Here is an 18,874-nt window from a genome sequence, read left to right as displayed (position 1 = left end):
AGACAGGGTATGCTGGATACATAACCAGTAGTAGATGGTACACTCACAATTGTAGATATCTGTAATGGCCTCTATGCAACAGAATCTTCAGTATATTTAGGAACAGGAGCCGTAGGGTGAGTACTGGTTCCTATATGCAGTCTGGAATAAGAACTCACAATATCTGTGTATGAGATGGCTTCTGGAATAGAAGAGAGTCTTTGGAGAGTTTAGGAACATGGGCCCTCGTGGAGCAAGTACCGGTTCCTATCTGCAATAATAACTCACAATCTCCATACCTGCGATAACGTCTTAGACAGAAGACTTCAAAGATTAGGAACATAGGAACCGGGTACTCGCTTCACGAGGACCTATCTGTAATAGAACTCACAGTACTCACGTCTGCGATGGCTTCCAGGCAGAAAGGAGTCTTCTGAGCATTCAGGGACATAGGCCCTCGAGGAGTGAGTACCGGATCCCGTCTTAGCAATCTGAAATCAAGAAGAGAGAGCGGGGCCCCCGAGGAGCGGGTACCCCTTGCTAAGTTTGTGGAGGCAGAGCAGCAGAGAGAGAATTCCCCTTGCTAACTCGATTCATAGTTGCAAACAAAGACCTTTTAAGTTGGAAGTGGATAACCTCATGACGGAGGGATGCCCCCAGGTTCGCGCCCTTGCCGGTACAAACTCTGGAGCACGCGTCCTTACGTCATCAGGAACATGGCGGATCCGCAGCATCAGGCCAACCCGGGGATTCCGGGGAGAAGCAGCGAGAAGCCGCGGCAGCATCTGTCCATCAAGACTCGAAGGGAGTCGCCACAAAGGTAGAGAGGGTGGAGCGAGGGCGAGAACAGGCACGAACGCAACAAAGGGAGCACCTTGCATTGGAAGTGGCTATCATTGGCCATGAAGCACAGATATTGCCAGGACATGGGATGCATTGGGATGTGCGAATAGGCATCCTTGAGGTCGAGTGAACACATCCAGTCATTGGGACCATGGAAGGGCAGGATGGACTTGAGTGACATCATTTTTAATTCATTAGGTATTTGTTGAGAGAATTTATTTATAATTTATTTATAAAATTCTTACATACCGTCGTTCAGACTGGCCATCACAACAGTTTCCAAACATGAAGTGCAGATAAAACAGTTAAATTTACATAAAAATGTCTAAAAAACCATCAATAAAAATAGCTAGCAAATAAGAAATCACCCTTTAAAATGGGTTAAAATTAAACAAAATAAAATACAATAAAATGCATTCAAAATATAAAACAATGTAAAACAACCTGAGTTCATAATAGTTAATACTTTTTTTATGTCACGCACTCTCAGTTGTAAAATGGTTGCTAAGTAGTTATATAAAATAAGAATGCAGATCTAGGATGGGTTGTAAACCTCCCGACTTCTTGGGTATGAGGAAGTACTGGGAATAGAACCCCCCTGGTGGAACTGCGCCAAGGGTAGTTTGCAAATGCACTTCTGGTGAAGTAAAGTAATTTGTTGATCTCCTTTTGTAGGAGTCTACACTGTGCATTCAGGTGTCTTTGATGCACTAGGTGCGGAATAGATGGAATGGATGCAAAATTGAAGGAATAGCCATCTTTGATGATTCGTAAGACCCAATGGTTGGATTTGATTGCCTTCCATGCTGGAAAAAAGTGTGAGAGCCTACCCCCTACTGGTAGTGGTAGAGATGGTTTCACATTCCCTAAAAACCCTGTGGGGGCTTAGGGGGTTTGCTGTCCTGGGGACGGCGAGACTGTTGAGGAAGGCGTTGGTGCTGTTGAGCTCCTTGCTGCTGAGGGCGATTTGGCATATACGGTTGCAGCCGGTAGGATTGATAAGGTCTGTAGGTACTCCGCTGGTAGTAAGGCTTCCTATATGATGTGTAGTATCGCCTAGAGGTCGCTGAATCTGAAGAAGAAGTGGTTAGTGACATGACAGTTACCTTTTGCTCCTTGAGTTGTGCTACAGTCTCTTTTAATTTGTCTCCAAAAAGATTGTCCGGGACATAGGGACGGTCAGCCAGCTTCTCATGCATGTCTTCGTGAATCGCACTCACTCAAAGCCATGCCAAACATGCAGCAATGGCATTCACAGTGGACCTGGCCAAGGTGTCGAAGGCCTCAAATAGTTCGGAGGAGGTGCCGCAGTCCCTCCTCCAAGTCATGGAACTGGTCAGGAGGTCAGTAGTCTGGGGAAGCCTCCTGCAGCAGGTGTTTTAGAGATTGCAGACACTCATACAGGTATTGTGTAATATAAAAATGGTGATGCTGAATCTTTGCATTTAGCATCCCCGACTGAAAGGCCCACTTTCCAAAATCGTCCAAATACTTGGAATCTTTTCCAGGGGGGGAGGGAGGGGTGTTTAAATGCAGCCGTGATTTCTTTGCTTTCTGCATCGCCGACTCCACTACCACTGAGGCATGTGGAAGCTGTACCGTGGAGTAGAATTGTGCCTCTTATGGAATTTTAAATCCGTTTTGCAGGAGGTGGGTGGTCCGACAAATGGAGACTCCCAGGCTCTGGTCATAACTGCATCTAAGACAGCGGGGGAGGGTAAGGCCGTGTGTTCTGAGGGTGACAAAGATTTTTAGGATTCCCTGGACTTCTACTCTTGGGTCAGGTATCTTCTGAGTTTCAATATTTAAACGCTGCCCCGCTTTCTCCACAAATTTGGAATATGACAGATCTTCCGGTGGAGATACGGGTTCTGGTGGAGGATCCCGGAGAAGTGGAAGGAGCTCAGGGGGAATCATCCCCAGGAGGAGAAGCCGGTGGGCATGGGCAAGGAGAGGAGGGACCTGGACCGAGGCTTTCCTGCACACACCAGAAGCAGCACTAGAAGCTAAGTTCTATACTCATGGTCCTCTTCCTGAGTGCCCATCTCTCTCTCTCACACACACACACACGTCATGCCCCCATGACCAGTTTCTGTTTCTCACACACCAATCATCTCCCAAACAGTCTTTGACTGACACACACACACACACACACACCAATCACCTTCCTGAACAGTTTCTCTCATGCCATACACACACACAGGCTTCCCACTCCCATGTACTACTTACATATATGGGCTTCTCACTCTCATAATCACTTTCTCTGTCTCACACACACACTCTCACCAGTCTCTCACTCCCATGCTTGTTCTCTCCACATGCACAGCCTTCTCATTCCCATAATCACTTTCTTTCTCTCTCTCTCTCTCACTCACACACACCAGTCACCTGACCTCTCACATGCATACACACAGGCTTCCCACTCCCATGTTCTCTTTCAGATATACAGGCTTCTCACTCCCATGCTGTGTCACACACACCCAGGTTTCTCACTCCCATGCTCACTCTTCACATGCAGAGGCTTTCATTCCCATAATCACTTTCTCTCTGTTACACATACACCAGTTTCTCTCATTTCCATGCTTGCTCTCCACGTGCACAGGCTTCTCATTCCCTGAATCACATTCACACACACCAGTCTCTTTCTCTCACACACACCGTCACCTTACCAACCAGTCTCTCTCTCATATGCATGCACACACACACAGGCTTCCCACTCCCATGCTCTCTCTCACATAATCAGGCTTCTCACTCCCATGCTTTCTTACACTTACACAGACACACACACACACACACCCATGCTCTCTCACTTCCATGCTTTTTCTCTCTCATACACACACACACACGTCAGTCACCTCCCTGACTGTCTCACACTCTCACATACACATCAGTCATCTCCCTGAGCAGTCACTTTCATTGTCTCTCACAAATACACACACATCAGCTTTCTGACCAGTTTCTCTCACTTACACACAGGCTGGCTGGCTGCTTCTCTCTCTCTCACTTCCCTCCCCCCCCCCCCCCCGAGCACAAATGTTAGCTGCAGCAGCCTCCTCCTCCTCCAGCCCCCGCAGGCCAAGAAAGAAGAATCCCAATGGCCGCGGGAGGCTCATGCTGCTGTCTCCTTTCCCAATTACCGGCTGCTTCAATTGCTCGGGGGCCGATGCTGCTGCTCTTTCTCCTTCCCGCGCACTGTGTATCACTTCCAGCTCTGGGTCACCGGGGGGGGGGGGGGGGGGGGGGGGGGGGGAGGAAGAAGAAAAGGCCAGCCACAGGTGCCACTGCTTCTTCTACCACTGCTGCCGTTCCCACTGGGCTTGACCGTACTGATAGCCCGGTGGCAACAGCAGCAGAGAAGGAAGAGCAGCGGGAGAGACCGGGAGCACGCGACACACGTGCCGGTGCTTGGCGACACACTGGTTGAGAAGTGCTGCCCTAGATGAGGCAGAGGAGCTGTGACAGGCGGCTGGAGATGATGGCGCCACAGAGTCCACCACCAACAGTGGAGAAGGCTCCCGGGGCATTTATGTTCTGACGAGTGCTTCTTCGGTGCTTTGGGAGCACTGTACGTCGATGGAGTCTGCTTTGGCGTCGATTTGCTTCGGTGTGTAGTCAACGCTTTATGCTTGCACTTTGTGATTTGCTCATGTGAGCAACGTTCCGACTCTGTTGCATTAGGGGCTCGACGCTGAGCGGCGGTGATGGTGGCAGAGGAGATACCGACGCATCCCCTGTGCTGCGCGCCAGTACTATGGGAGCTCGCTTAGGCGCCAGCCCTGCTGAACCGGGAGGCCCGATGTGTTGACGCTTTGGAGGTCCGGGGGGGGGGGGGGGGGGGGCCCCGAAGAGGACTTAAGTCGAATCCTCAGAAGGGGCATACGAGCCTGATACCGCTTCCCTTAACTTTGCGATCCTGACAGCCCGCTACCGCTGGGCTCAAGGGGACATGCGTCCGCAGTCCCTGCAGGTCGCCTAATCATGTTGTGGACCAAGGCAGATATAACATTTTGAGTGCCCGGTCAGAGACATGATTTGCCGCACTGGCAAAATTTAAAGCCAGGTGGCCACAGCATTTTCAGGAAAAAACGATGGTTTCTTCACTGAAAAACAAGTTCCAGTCAGGAGAAAAGAGCTCCACATGCTGATAGGCGTGCAGAGAAAAAACAGACTGAGGTAGACCGGGGCTGCGCGGGAAGATCCATGCAGACGCACTACACTAAAAGGCGGCTGTGCGATAGCTGCCGTGACCATGTGGAAAGGTTTCATCACCTTTTGCGATATCTCCTGTAAGGCCAATTTGAGGTGAATTGAAGGGCCCAGAGCCTTAGTCAGTCAGTCTGTCTCTGTCTCTATGGTCCACCCAGTGGTCATATGCAGGAAATACAACAGGTCTGACACCTATCGCAAATTCAGATAATGTTATCGCAATGTGCACCAACTTAGCTCTTCGCATAGGTAATTAGCACAAATTGCAATAAACTGAATTTTTGCATAAACCACGCCCCTTTTGCAATCACATGCGGTACTTACCGCATTTTGATAAATCCAGACCTAAGTGTTCTAGAAGAGCTCCGCCACCTAGCCGCCCGGAGGACGTCCCAGACAGCATGGCTAATTAATGCTGCTTATCTATGGGAAAAGCTACAAGTTAAGATTCTTCATCAATCTGTTCCCTTAATTTTCAAAGGTACTGTGATAGAGTACGTGACAGAAAGCCCCAGACTGCCTTAAAGGACCGGCTCCAGCTATCTGGCCCGGTCCACCTTAAGACAGACAGGAAGAGGATCCTCGGGTGGGGGCGTTTCCCCTGAGGTAAGGGATAAAAAGGTGAGGCTCTGAGAGAGAGGGAGGTCCCAGGAAGAGGAAGGAAGCTGTAATTAAATGCTGTGTCTATTCTGGACGTTTTCTTTTGCTTGTCAGTCTGCTGAGGTAAGCAGCCATTTTCTTCTGTTCTGCTACATAATTTTGTAAATAAACTGGTGAAAAGCAGACCAGAGTCCAGCCTGGTCTGTTCCCGGCCTACCCCAGTCCTAGACCGCTCTAAAGACATCACAGGTACATCTATTCAATTTCTAATAAAACTCACTTTTAACCTTTTCAGTTACTGCTCAGAGGAAGTAACAAGTGAAATTCATGCTGTGCATAACAAACACCCTGATGATCTCACAAACTGAAGTAGTAACCGAGAGAGTAAATAATTCAAACCAGAAAGCTGTGCAGGACCACTTACAATAAAACATTTCATTTTCACTCTGAGACTTTTATAACTACAGAATCTGGAGCATCAACTGTCCAGCATTTCCTTGAGATGCATTATTTTGTGAAAATAATTTATTTGCTTGGTTTTGTGTTTCAGCTTTAAGGAGATGGCAGTAGAGAGCCATTTATTTTGTTTTGTTTTTATTTTATGAAAAATGTTATTTCAAAAATGTAAGGAAATACAGAATTGCACAACTCTTATAGAATGACAGGTCAACATTATAAAAATCAAGCTGTCAGATAACATTTTTCAATTAGCATCAGAAAACAACCTCCATTCCCAATAACTGTCCTCTGCCCTTCTTGCTTCACACAATTTCCAAAACATATTACCTAGATGTCAATGCTAGCATTATGAATTTTTATTATATATTTCTATTTCTATTTTATTGTACATTTATTTAGTTCTCTCTCATTTTATTATGGTATATTTTAGTTAAGATAGTAAGGACAACAAATAAAAACCAAATGATCTATCCAATCTGCCCAGCAAATTGCTTATGGTGGTAACAGCCGTGCAAGTTATCCCTTTGCGTGTCAATGTTAGCATTATGTTTTTTTTGTTTTGTTTTTTTTATTGTACATCGCTCTGTTTTTCAAATGTAATAAGATGCAATTAATCAAGAAAATGAATAAACTGTTTTAAGTGCCAGGACATGCATTCACCTGAATGCTTGAAGAAGGGGTGTTTTCAAAAACTCATCCATTTTATCACCAGTTTTTAGCTGCTATTTAATGTTTATGAAACTCCAGCAAAATCAGCTACGGCAACAGCAAAGCTCCTGAATAATCTAGAATATGACTCTGAAAGCCCTTGGACTCAGCTATTAAAGAGTGACCTTTGGATTTGCAGATAGAGAAAAAGTATTTAAAATTCAGGAAACTTGTTAAATCGGGTTGTTTTGGAATCTGTTTATTTTGGAATCGGATTAATTTTGGAATCTGTTTTTAGGGAATGCTTTACTAAATTGAATTTTAAAATCAGAGATTTCATATTTTATATTACAACAATCCTGGTATGGATTTGAAGATATTTGTTTTTTTCATTTTATGATTTAGTGTCCTCAAATAATCTTTTTTTTTTTTAATGTTTTATAATATAGCCTATATAGATTTTTTTCCAATTGTGTTTTTGTTGAAATTTGATTCCTTCCTTCCTGCTAAACCAGTCATGTACGGAATTTTCGCTACAACTGACAGAGACAAAGGACACACCTTTATATGACCTCACTATAAGTGAGGTGTAGTCCTGGTCCAATCCCAGTAGTCTCTGCCTCAGGCAACTGCAGACATGCGATAACAAAAGTTCTCAGAGCCTGGGTGCCTCCCTAGCCTGGTTGAATCCTTGTAGCTCCTGGAACAACCACCTCTAGGGGCTGATTTTCCCAGTGAGATTATTTCTCTCAGGGCCTTTCCTGGTTGAGCTCTGGGTGGGTATCCCTTACCCCTAAGGGTCTGTGGAGCCCCCCAGAGAGTGGTTCCTGGATTCTGCAAAAACCATGCAGCCCTTAAACTAATAAGAAAAAAAAAGAACAAGGGCCAGCAGGACAGCTCTCTCTCATATCTTCGTCTCTCCCAACCCTCCTTCTCTGCTTGGTGGAGGCTCTAAAAAAAAAATCTTTTTTAAAAACCCTACTCAGAACCAGGAGAAGAAGTGGGAGAAAAAAGGGACTGCGCTAGCCTCTGGCAGAGGTATCCCCAGAAATGATGAGTAGCGGCTGTGCCATTTTTTGCTCAGAGTAGGGAAACCAATCAGTGGGAATACTGTTTCAATGACAACACTGAGAACTGAAAGCATTCTCAGTTTTACACAGCACAAGTAAGAGGAAAGAAGCAAGAATTGCTCATTTACCGCAGAGAAGAGAAGTCTACTCACCGCAACAGCATTTGCTTTCTTTCCTGTGGGCTCCCTGAGGTTTTGCATAGGGGAGGAAGCTCTTGTGCAATATCGGGGGGGGGTGGCACGTAGGTCCCAAATGTTGCAGGCTCTTTCTGCCTTGTCTGTGAAGGGGAGCCAGGTAGAAAGATGCAGAAAGAGAATGGAAGTTCAGCTCCTCGGCCAAGGGACGAGCAATTGATACATTCCCTGATTAAGCCAGGACAGCTGCTGTTGGAGCAAGTCAAACCTGGTCTTTTTGGGGAGGGGGGGGGGGTTTGCAGGAAGGGTGTGAACCCTCTTACCTTTGAGGCCATGCTCAGTGGTAGCCCCAGTAGGGTACCTCTGGTGGTGGTGGGGGGGAAGGTGTTGCTCACTCCCTTGAAGAGGCCAAGGGAGCATAAAGGACCCCTGGCAGGAAGCACTTTCTACAGACTTCTCTATGGTCATGCATAAAGAGCCATGCACAGACCTGCAGAGCCAATTACATCTGAATCCCCAAGGGACACCTTTCACCCCTAGCAGCATAAGCAGCCAAGGGGCCTAGGGAGGTCTCAGAACCTCCTATGAGGCATTCAAGTACCCATGCTTCTAGGAAAGCATCATGGTCTGGGGTGGACTCTTCCCAGGAAGGAGGAGAGTTCTCCTTGGAAGACAATGATGCCATAATAATCCGCTTATTTCAGGAAGAGAAGCTGGTGGCCCTTAATTCTAGCGTGGTTGAGGTATTGGGGATGTCAGATGTTTACACTAAAAAAGTAGTTGAGAGGGATCTTATATTTCAGGACATTTGAAAGCCACTAAGAGCATTCCCATTGCACATTGCTTTCAGGCACATGGTTCTTGCAGAACAGAACACTCCACATGGGGGTGGGGGGGGGGGGAAAGAAATCTGAGTAAGATTTACCCCCCTGCCATTGGAGTAACAGAACAGCCTCCTGAGGAGCTCTCGCATCAATGCACTGGTTGCAGCAGTCACATAGAAGATGACCATTCCTGTAGAAGGGATCAGCACTACAAGATCCCCAAGATAGGAAAATAGGGGAAACTCTTAAACAAGCCTTTACAATAAATGCAATGGCCCTGCAAGCTTCCATTTGTGGGGGCTATGTGGCCCTGTATGCCTTATGTTGGATCCAGCAGCTCCCAGACAGCCCAGAATGAGACCATCTAAAATCAGCCATAGAATTTTTGGCTGATATGTACAACCTAATGAGAATGTCCTCTAGGGCTCTGGTTAAAAGAGTAGGGACCAGTAGGCTTCTATGCTTGTGCAGTTGGGCAGCAGACTCGGCGCTGAAGTCATGCCTTGGTAAGTTACCTTTTATAGGTAATCTTTTTGGAAAAGACCTCGAAAACTGGTAAAGGACCTAGCGGAATCAAAACCCCATAGACTTCGCAAAAACAGGACTCACCACAGGGGCACTGATTTTCAAGATTCAACGTTTCAGAGATTGGCATAGGTATAAAACCAGAAAGCGAACCTGTTTGGCTGCTCGAAGTAGGTTCTAGTCCTTTCATGAGGCAAGAAAAACAGAGGCAGAGCCACCTGCAACTACAGGTGGCAACCCATCAGCACAATGATTCCCAGCGGGTCCCCCTGGAGGTAAGTCCCCTGGAGGAGGATGATGGCTGAGGTAATACTTTTCACGGCACCAAAAAATGACAGATCCTTCTGCTCAGTATTGGACCTCAAAGAGGATAACAGATATTTGCATTTGCGAATGGAGACTCTGCAATCAGTGACAGCATCAGTAAGGCCAGAAGAATACCTAGCATCGCTAGACCTAGCGGAAGCTCACTTCCACATTTCCATCCAGTATTCTCACCAGAACCTATTAAGATTCTGCATGTTAGGCAAGCAATTTCTGTTTTAAGCATTGCCCTTTGGTCTGGCAACAACCCCCAGGACCTTTACCAAGGTCAAGATGGCAGTAGCAGCAGCAGCAGCCCCACAAGTGCAGGGCATTATGGTGAACCTGTATTTGAATGATTGGCTTACAAAAGCCTAGTCGGCTCAGGAGAGCAGACAAGCCTCCGAATTAGTGCTGTACATCCTTCAGAAGTTAGGCTAGGTGGTAAATTTCTCAAAGAGCAGTCTGCTGTCACAAAGACTGGAGTTTACAGGGGATGACTTCGACACAGAACAGAGGTGAGTGTTCTCGACTTCCTCAGAATGATCAAACTAATAGACCAGGTTTTAGAGTTTCAGGTGCAAGAGGCTTCCAGTGCATGGGGTTACTTCCAGCTAGGTCTTATGGCATCAATACTGGACCTAGTACTCTGGGGGAATTCTGCACAAAAAAAAATAAAATTCTGCAAACTTTATACTGGGTCAAAATAAAAATATACATGACAATCTTTACATAATGAATTTAAAATGTAATACAGAAAAAAAAAAAGTTATTACTTAAAGATGCATAATTTTATATATTTTGAGCAGAATTTCCCTAAATGTTCACTGTGTGTCTCTTCCATCCTTTCTCCCTACTCCCCTGGTCAGTCTCCTTTCATTTTGCACTCACAGGCCCCAACTCCTCCACCTACCACTACCGCTCCCCTCCCTCTCTAGGCTCAATCCCTTCTACTGTCTGCACTCCCAGAGTTTGACCTCTTTCTCAATACTGCCCCTCGCACAGGCTCTCTCTGTCCCTCTCTCAAACACCCCCCCCCTCATACAGGCTCCCTCTCTTTCTCTTGCACACACTCACTCATACACCCTCACACAGGCTACCTATGTGTCTCTCTCACACAACCCTGCACATTGGCTCCCTCTCTTGCTCACCCCCCTACACCTAGGTTCCCCTCTTTCTCTCTCACACACACACATACACCCTTTCACACAGGCTCCCTCTCTCACAAACAAGCACTTTCACACAGGCTCCTTCACATACACGCAATCCCTTTTTTACATACACACCAGCTCCCAATCTCTCACACATATACACATGCCTTCATAATCTCACAGACTCTCTATCTAGCACCTACACTTAAGCACCCTCACACATGCTCTCTCTCACCCCCGCAGGTTCGCAATCTTACACACACACACACACCCAGGCCTACTCCTTCTTTGCCACAAGCGGAGGCCATCCTGCTCACAATGAAAATGAAGCAGGCCCAGGCCTGTCTCAAGTGGAGGCTATGCCGCTCACAGTGAAGAAGGAGCAGGCCCAAGTATGCCACGTGCAGAGGCCATCCTGCTTGCGGCATGCCGGGGCCTACCAAATTCTGCGCAACTGTGCAGGAGGGAAATTCTGCGGGAATTCTGAGCTCCACAGTAGCACAGAATTCCCACAGACTTTCCTGGTTCCATGGGCCAGAGCCCATATGCAGCGTCTCCAAAAGACCCTGCTTGCATGTTGGTCATCCGCCTCCCAGGCCTGCCAGCACCAGCTCCTGGTCCCCTCAGGGGTCAGAAGCAGCCTGGATTGGAGGGCACAACCTTTAAACCCCCAGAAGGGAATAGCCCTGGAACCTGGTGCCCCCCCCCCCCCCACCAACTGGGGTGGTGGTCACAACGGATGCAGGCCTGAGGAGGTGGGGTGCTCAATGTCAGGGTCAGTTGGCTCAAGGGCACTGGTGAGAGCAGGAAGTAGACTATTCAATAAATAGGTTGGAAACAAGAGCCATCAGGCTGGCTCTGCGGCACTTCCTTCACCTAGTAAGAGGGAAGGTTCAGACAGACAATGCCTCAAGCAGGAGCTTATATCAACAGACTAGGGAGCATCCGCACACCTTGTTAGCATAGGGGGCAGCCTGACTACTCGATTGGACAGAGAAGCATCTACCCAGCTCTTGGCATCCTACACAGCAGGAAAGAAGAATCAGCAGGTCAACTGCAGACTCCCTTAGCAAGAACAGAAGGAGAATGGACACTGGGGCCAGAGACTTTTCAAATAATATTAAGTCGCTGAGGATCACCATGCACATACCTAATGGTGATATGTGCAAATGCCAAGGCCAATGTACTTTTTCAGCCTCAGGGTGGAGCCAAGATCCAAGGGAATAGACACACTCTTATGCCAATGGCCAAGGCTCAGTCTGCTATGTGTCTTCCCACCATGGCCACTAATTAGGCAGGACAATAAAGAAGATAGAAAACCATCCATTCTTGGTCATCCTAGTAGCCCAAGATTAACTAAGCAGGCCTGGTATGCGGATCTGGTAAGGTTACAGGAATGAGTCACGCTGGCTCTACCCAGGGAGCAGGGTCTTCTCTGAAAAGGTCCAGTACCAATAGAAGACTCATCTTCTCTCTTATGGCTTGACTCTTGAGAGGGCATACCTGCGCAAAAGAGGGTACATTCTGCCTCTGTGAACTCAAGTATGTTAAAAAGCATGGACATTTTCCCACCTTCTTAGCTATGTCAAGATTTGGTGAACATTTGCAACAAGCAGGACCGTTCTCCTTGGAGAGCGGATCTCTCTCAATTATTAGGATTTCCTGCAAGTGAGAATGGAGAAAATTCTGGCACTAGGGTCCCTGAAAGTGCAGGTTGCAGCCACTGCCTGTTATAAGGGCCGAATTAAAGGCACCTCATTAGCAGTGCACTCAGACATAGGGTATTTTCTTAATGGGGTAAAATGCATCAGGCCACTATTCTGCCCAGTGGTATCCCAGTGGGACCTCAATCTGGTGCTAAGAGCCTTAATCAAACTGTGCTTCAAGCCATTAAAGCAGGCATCTATTAAGGACTTGTCACTGAATTCTTCCTTCCTTGTGGCAATCAGCTTGGCCAGGAACCTCTTAAAGCTGCAAGCCCCATCATGCAGGCACCCTTATTTAATATTTCACAGGTTTTGGTCACCTTTTGACCAGTTCCATCATTCCTACCTGAGGGGAGCTCAGCATTTCACATAAATCAGGTGACATCCCTTCCAGCCTTCAATAGTCAAGATTGTCTGGGGAAGGACAGGAGTCTTGGCCTATTTGACTTACGCTGGATTTTGTTGAGATATCTGAAGGTGACACCTTTAGGAAAACAGACAGGCTGTCTTGTTTGGCAGCATCCAGAACAGGAAGACAGTCTTCAAGCCCACCATAGCCATAGGGAAGCAATCGCATTGGCTTACTTACTATCAGGTAAAGAGACCCCAGCAATGCTGTAGGCTCATTCTACAAGAGCACAATCATCATCAGGGGCAGAGGCAGCCTCCCCAGAAGAAATTTGTAAGGCCTATCACCCTTACATTTGTTCAGTTACGCATTACAGGTTGGACATACAAACCAAGGCAGATGCTGTCTTTGTAGCAGGAATTATCAAGGCAGCCCTGCTTCAAAAAGGAGTAGCATTTGTAACTCCCATACATGATGACTGGTCTATCAGGAAGAAAAGGAAGGTTAAATTATTCTTACCTGATAATTTTCTTTCCTTAAGTCCTGCTAGACCGGTCCAGAACCCACCCAGGAACACAGGGATGGGGCGGGGAAATCAATCTTGAGACATTTCCTATATCCTTAAAGATATAGGAAGGTGGCCAATATAACCCCAACATTTAAAAGGGTCTCCAGGGGTGATCTGGGAATCTATAGATTGGTGAGCCTGACTTCAGTGCCAGGGGAAATCATGGAAACTATTCTAAAGAACAATCTTCAGCGGGATAGCCGTGTTAGTCTGGTGTAGTAAAAATGACAAGTCATGTGGCACTAAAGAACAAAAATCACAGATCATATAGACAGATTAAATGGGACACAGCCAACATGGATTTACCCAAGGGAAGTCTTGCCTCGCAAATATGTTAGTTTCTTTTTTTGAAGGGATTAATAAACGCAAATAAAAGTGAGCTGGTAGATGTAATGTATTTGGATTTTCAGAAGGTGTTAGACAAAAATCCCCCATTAGAGACTTTTAAGAAAATAAAAAAAAGTTATTGGATAGGAGGCAAAATACTTTTGTGCATTGCAAACTGGTTAAAAGACAGGAAACAGGTAAATTTAAATGATCAGATTTCTCAGTGGCGAGAGATAAATGTCGGAGTGCCTCAGGGATCTCAACTTGGACTGGTGCTTTTTAATATATAGTGGCTTGAAAGGATTATTCAGCCCCCTGGGGAGTCGGCGGATTTGTGTGGATTGCAGATGATGCTGTCTAGAACAGTCTACTTAAAAGCAAACTGGTTTGCAATGAGCAAGGCTGTTCTGGACAGTGTCATTTGTGGTCTGCACGGAGCTGCTGACTTTTTGGGGGGTTGAATAGTTTTTGCAGATTACACAAAATTATTCAGAGTAGTTAAATCACAAGCGAATAGTGATAAATTGAAGTTAGCAGGTAGCACATTTGGGACTAATCTGAGAAAATTCTTTTTCATTCAACGCATGGTGAAGCTCTGGAATTTGTTGCCAGGGGATGTGGTTAGTGCAGTTGGTGTAGCTGGGTTCGGGGGAGGTTTGGATGGGTTCTTGGAGGAGAGGTCCATTAACTGCTATTGGTCAAGTTTACTTGGGGAATAGCCACTGCTATTAATTGCATCAGTGGCATGGGAACTTCTTGGTGTTTGGGTAGTTGCCAGGTTCTTGTGGCCTGGTTTGGCCTCTGTTGGAAACGAAATGCTGGGCTTGATGGACCCTTGGTCTGACCCAGCATGGCAATTTCTTATGTTCTTATACCTTTTCTCTCTTTTGATACTTGTGCCTCTTGCTCACATAGAACATTCCTGTGGACCCAGTGATATGTTTATTGGGAGAAATTGGTCACAGGGCTGGTAATATTCCACTGGGATTGGATCAGGACAACACCTTTTATAACCCAGAGTGATGTCATAAAATAGGTGTGTCCTCTGTCTCAGTCAGTTGTGGAGGAGAGAAATCCAATTCATGACCACTGGTCTAGCAGGACTCAAGGAAAGAAAATGATCAGGTACGAATAATTTAACCTTATTGTATACCATTTTGATGTCATGGAAAATTGGTCTATTAAAAATACATTTTTACCTTTACCACAAAGAGTTTACTTTCCATTAAACTTGGACATTCACCATTATATGCAAGAGGGAAAAATAAACATCTTGGAAGGCAAAAAAAGGCTCTAAAAATACCCCCCAAAAATTTAGCACCAGATATTAAGCAGGGTGTAAAATGGAACTTTCTTAGAATACTGAAGAATTTAAAATGTGAGGCATTTAGCTGAACTCTAACTAGCAGCAGCAGCAGTCCAAAGGGTTGTTGTCCTCCACAGTTAAATGAAAATAACATTTTAAAAAGCAGGTCAAGTGGCACACACAGGAAAAAAAATGAATCAGCAAAAAAGCTTTCCTAGAAAGAAATGGAAGGTCACGTGACTCATCTGCGTGGCTCACATTTTGCTTATCATTATAAAAATTCACTCTCTTTTGCTCTCAAAACAATATCATGCTTCTCAGTTGCTTTAACATATAAGAAGTGCCCTGCCGAGTCTGACAATGGTCCATCAAGCCCACCATCCTATCTACAACAACGACCAATTCAAGTCATTTGGAAGTACCCAGCAGATCCATTCCCTATTGCAGTCAACATACAAGCTGTGAAATTTATTACCAGAAAACAATACTCTCTTAAATTTATACAGAAACAATCCAGTGTTAATCCACAAATAAAATTAATTAAAAGAAAATAAACAAGATAGTTGGAGAACTTTATATGACCAATGAATGTTTAAAAATGTCACCTTTTAGAGGTACTCAGTCCGCAACTCTGTCACTGTTTGAAAACATGAGCAGGCCAGAAAGCTTGCATCTTAAAACATGATCGCTAAAAAAAGATATCATCTCTACCTAACTACATTATTGTTTAACTTAGCTTAGAGAAAATAAAGAGAAACAGTAAACTAGTTAACATACTCTGTTCGCTAGCACTCCTACAATATCTGTGCATATAAACTTCAGGAGCAGAGGAACGTCTTTTTAGTTGCAGAGGTCCAATCAATTCTGCACCCACCTTCAACAACTGTAGTGATCCGGGGACCGATCTGAGCCAGGATTCACATTCCCTAACGACCCAGCTCTCATCCTGCGCACGGAAGTCTATCTAGTACCAACATTACTTGAGGACTTCTACCTCCCGACCAGCCCTAAAATTCCTTCCTTTCTTTCTTTAGCTCGCACGGAGCAGAGAAGCTTCAAACTTACGTTTATATTCCGCCATCAACCTCTTCAAAGCCGTCCCCGCCATGACCACCTGAATCCGAGCTGTAATCTTCCTTCCTGTTTGCGGAAATAGATAGCAACTTCCGGCTCTCGGCAGAATAGTTTCCGGGTCGCAAAACGGAAGGCGGGGTGATATCTTTCCGGTTTCCTGCAACAGTGACTGAAAAGCGCTGACGGGGGTGGAGCCCCTGAGCCCGCCCCGGGTTATCGTGAGGCTACGCAAGGGCTGCGTACCAGGTTTCGAGAGTGGTAGTTGGGTTGGGGAAGGATATTATTTTGCTCCTGCTGAATAGAATTACTGAAGTTTTATGAGCATTTGTTTTATGTAGACATACAATCATCATACAATATTTTCTTGTTGGTTAATTAAGTGATTCTCAACCTGGGAGAGGTGAAGGGTTGGCCTGGCTTTGGCAAGCCCCACCCGGAAAAAGCGGAGAAAACAGGAACTTGGCAGGTGCATGATGTTTTAATTGCAGTATGTTGTATTAGAATTTTAAAATAATTAATGTTACCATTTGGGGGGCAGGGCACGAAAAGTATTACAGAAAAGAAGGGGAAGGGAAGGAGCGTGACTTATAATGTTTGCTTGAGCAACATTTGAAATGAAACTGGAACACTGGGTTAAGCTGTAAATTGTTCTTTCTGCAGTCGTAGTTTACTTTTATTTCACACCTTGACACTTCAAACTGGAAGGACTATATTAGAGAAATGTATAAAGCATAAAGGAAACTAATAAGATAATGCTAATTAATCATTCAGTATTTATTTTGAGAATTGCCTATATTTTTCTTCATTGTTACTTGCAGCCGAGTTTTGGAAAGTAATCATTAAAGGACACTCTAGAGTTTCCAATACTCCAGGATTATTCTAAAGGGAGATAAAGGATGGATGCAAAACTCGTCGGCTCCGGAAATCTATTCCAAGCACATGGTGCAGCCAGGTGGAAAGCAAGGAGTCAGGATATTACCCAGCAATAATATTAACCATACTCTACCTCTAGGGACATCAGAATCTGGCAGATCTTTGAAGACCAGTAACTTTCTCTGAGTCTGTGCAAAAAACTCTTGAGGTTGAGCTCAGGGCGGTCAGCTGATGCCACAGTATGCTAGACACCAGTTAATTCACCCCCAATACTTGGCCCCAGTATGACACCAGTCACAGCAGTCTCCTCCATGACCTCAGGCGAGTTTCACTGTTCTCCAACTCAAGCCAGTTTTTAGAGGCCATGGCTTTTACAATGGAATGGTGCACCCCTAAGTGCTTGAGGGTTTTCCTGCCCCAAATAAAGCTAGCAAACTGACTAGGGAGCTCTGCTTCCTTCTAAGAACATGCCATACTGGGTCAGACCAAGGGTCCATCAAGCCCAGCATCCTGTTTCCAACAGTGGCCAATCCAGGCCATAAGAACCTGGCAAGTACCCAAAAACTAAGTCTATTCCATGTTAACATTGTTAGTAATAGCAGTGACTATTTTCTAAGTCAACTCAATTAATAGCAGTGGAGTGCCTCAGGGATCTGGTATTGGGACCCTTACTTTTCAATATATTTTTAAATAATCTAGAAAGAAATACGACAAGTGACATAATCAAATTTGCAGATGACACAAAATTGTTCAGAGTAGTTAAATCACAAGCAGATTGTGATAAATTGCAGGAAGACCTTGTCAGACTGGAAAATTGGGCATCCAAATGGCAGATGAAATTTAATGTGGATAAGTACAAGGTGATGCATATAGGGAAAAATAACCCATGCTATAATTACACAATGTTGGGTTCCATATTAGGTGCTACAACCCAAGAAAGAGATCTAGGCGTCATAGTGGATAACACATTGAAATCGTCTGCGGCAGTCAAAAAAGCAAACAGAATGTTGGGAATTATTAGAAAGGGAATGGTGAATAAAACGGAAAATGTCATAATGCCTATATCGCTCCATGGTGAGACCGCATCTTGAATACTGTGTACAATTCTGGTCGCAGCATCTCAAAAAAGATATAATTGCGATGGAGAAGGTACAGAGAAGGGCTACCAAAATGATAAGGGGAATGGAACAACTTCCCTACGAGGAAAGACTAAAGAGGTTAGGACTTTTCAGTTTGGAGAAGAGACGACTGAGGGGGGATATGATAGAGGTGTTTAAAATCATGAGAGGTCTAGAACGGGTAGATGTGAATCGGTTATTTACTCTTTCGGATAGTAGAAAGACTAGGGGGCACTCCATGAAGTTAGCATGGGGGCACATTTAAAACTAATCGGAGAAAGTTCTTTTTTACTCAACGCACGATTAAATTCTGGAATTTGTTACCAGAGGATGTGGTCAGTGCAGTTAGTATAGCTATGTTTAAAAAAGGATTGGATAAGTTCTTGGAGGAGAAGTCCATTACCTGCTATTAAGTTCATTTAGAGAATAGCCACTGACATTAGCAATGGTAACATGGAATAGACTTGGTTTTTGGGTACTTGCCAGGTTCTTATGGCCTGGAATGGCCACTGTTGGAAACAGGATGCTGGGCTTGATGGACCCTTGGTCTGACCCAGTATAGCATGTTCTTATGGACTTCTGCTCCAAGAACTTATCCAATCCTTTTTTTTTTAAACACAGCTATACTAAATGCACTACCCACATCCTCTGGCAACAAATTCCAGAGTTTAATTGTGCGTTGAGTGAAAAAGAACTTTCTCCGATTAGTTTTAAATGTGCCACATGCTAACTTCATGGAGTGCCCCCTAGTCTATTATCTGAAAGAGTAAATAACAGATTCACATCTACCCGTTCTAGATCTCTCATGATT

General features: G+C 45.2%; 1 protein-coding gene across 3 annotated transcripts in view; it reads right to left on the bottom strand.

Annotated features, from left to right (window-relative positions):
* The window catches only part of UBE2G2 (ubiquitin conjugating enzyme E2 G2), a 102,006-nt gene extending 85,806 nt beyond the window's left edge, over positions 1-16,200 (bottom strand). The window contains exon 1 of one of the 3 annotated variants that reach the window (XM_029606173.1): positions 16,064-16,200. In XM_029606173.1, the coding sequence (XP_029462033.1) occupies positions 16,064-16,106 (43 nt within the window). In that variant the 5' untranslated portion in view covers positions 16,107-16,200. Of the gene's footprint in view, positions 1-15,872; positions 16,014-16,063 lie in introns of those variants that run through there. The other 2 variants (XM_029606171.1, XM_029606174.1) reach the window with 2 other exon arrangements.
* Positions 16,201-18,874: the final 2,674 nt, after the last annotated feature.

The sequence above is a fragment of the Rhinatrema bivittatum genome, chromosome 6, assembly GCF_901001135.1.
Source record: "Rhinatrema bivittatum chromosome 6, aRhiBiv1.1, whole genome shotgun sequence".
Taxonomy (NCBI): domain Eukaryota; kingdom Metazoa; phylum Chordata; class Amphibia; order Gymnophiona; family Rhinatrematidae; genus Rhinatrema; species Rhinatrema bivittatum.
This window is presented reverse-complemented; position numbering and strand designations above follow the sequence as displayed.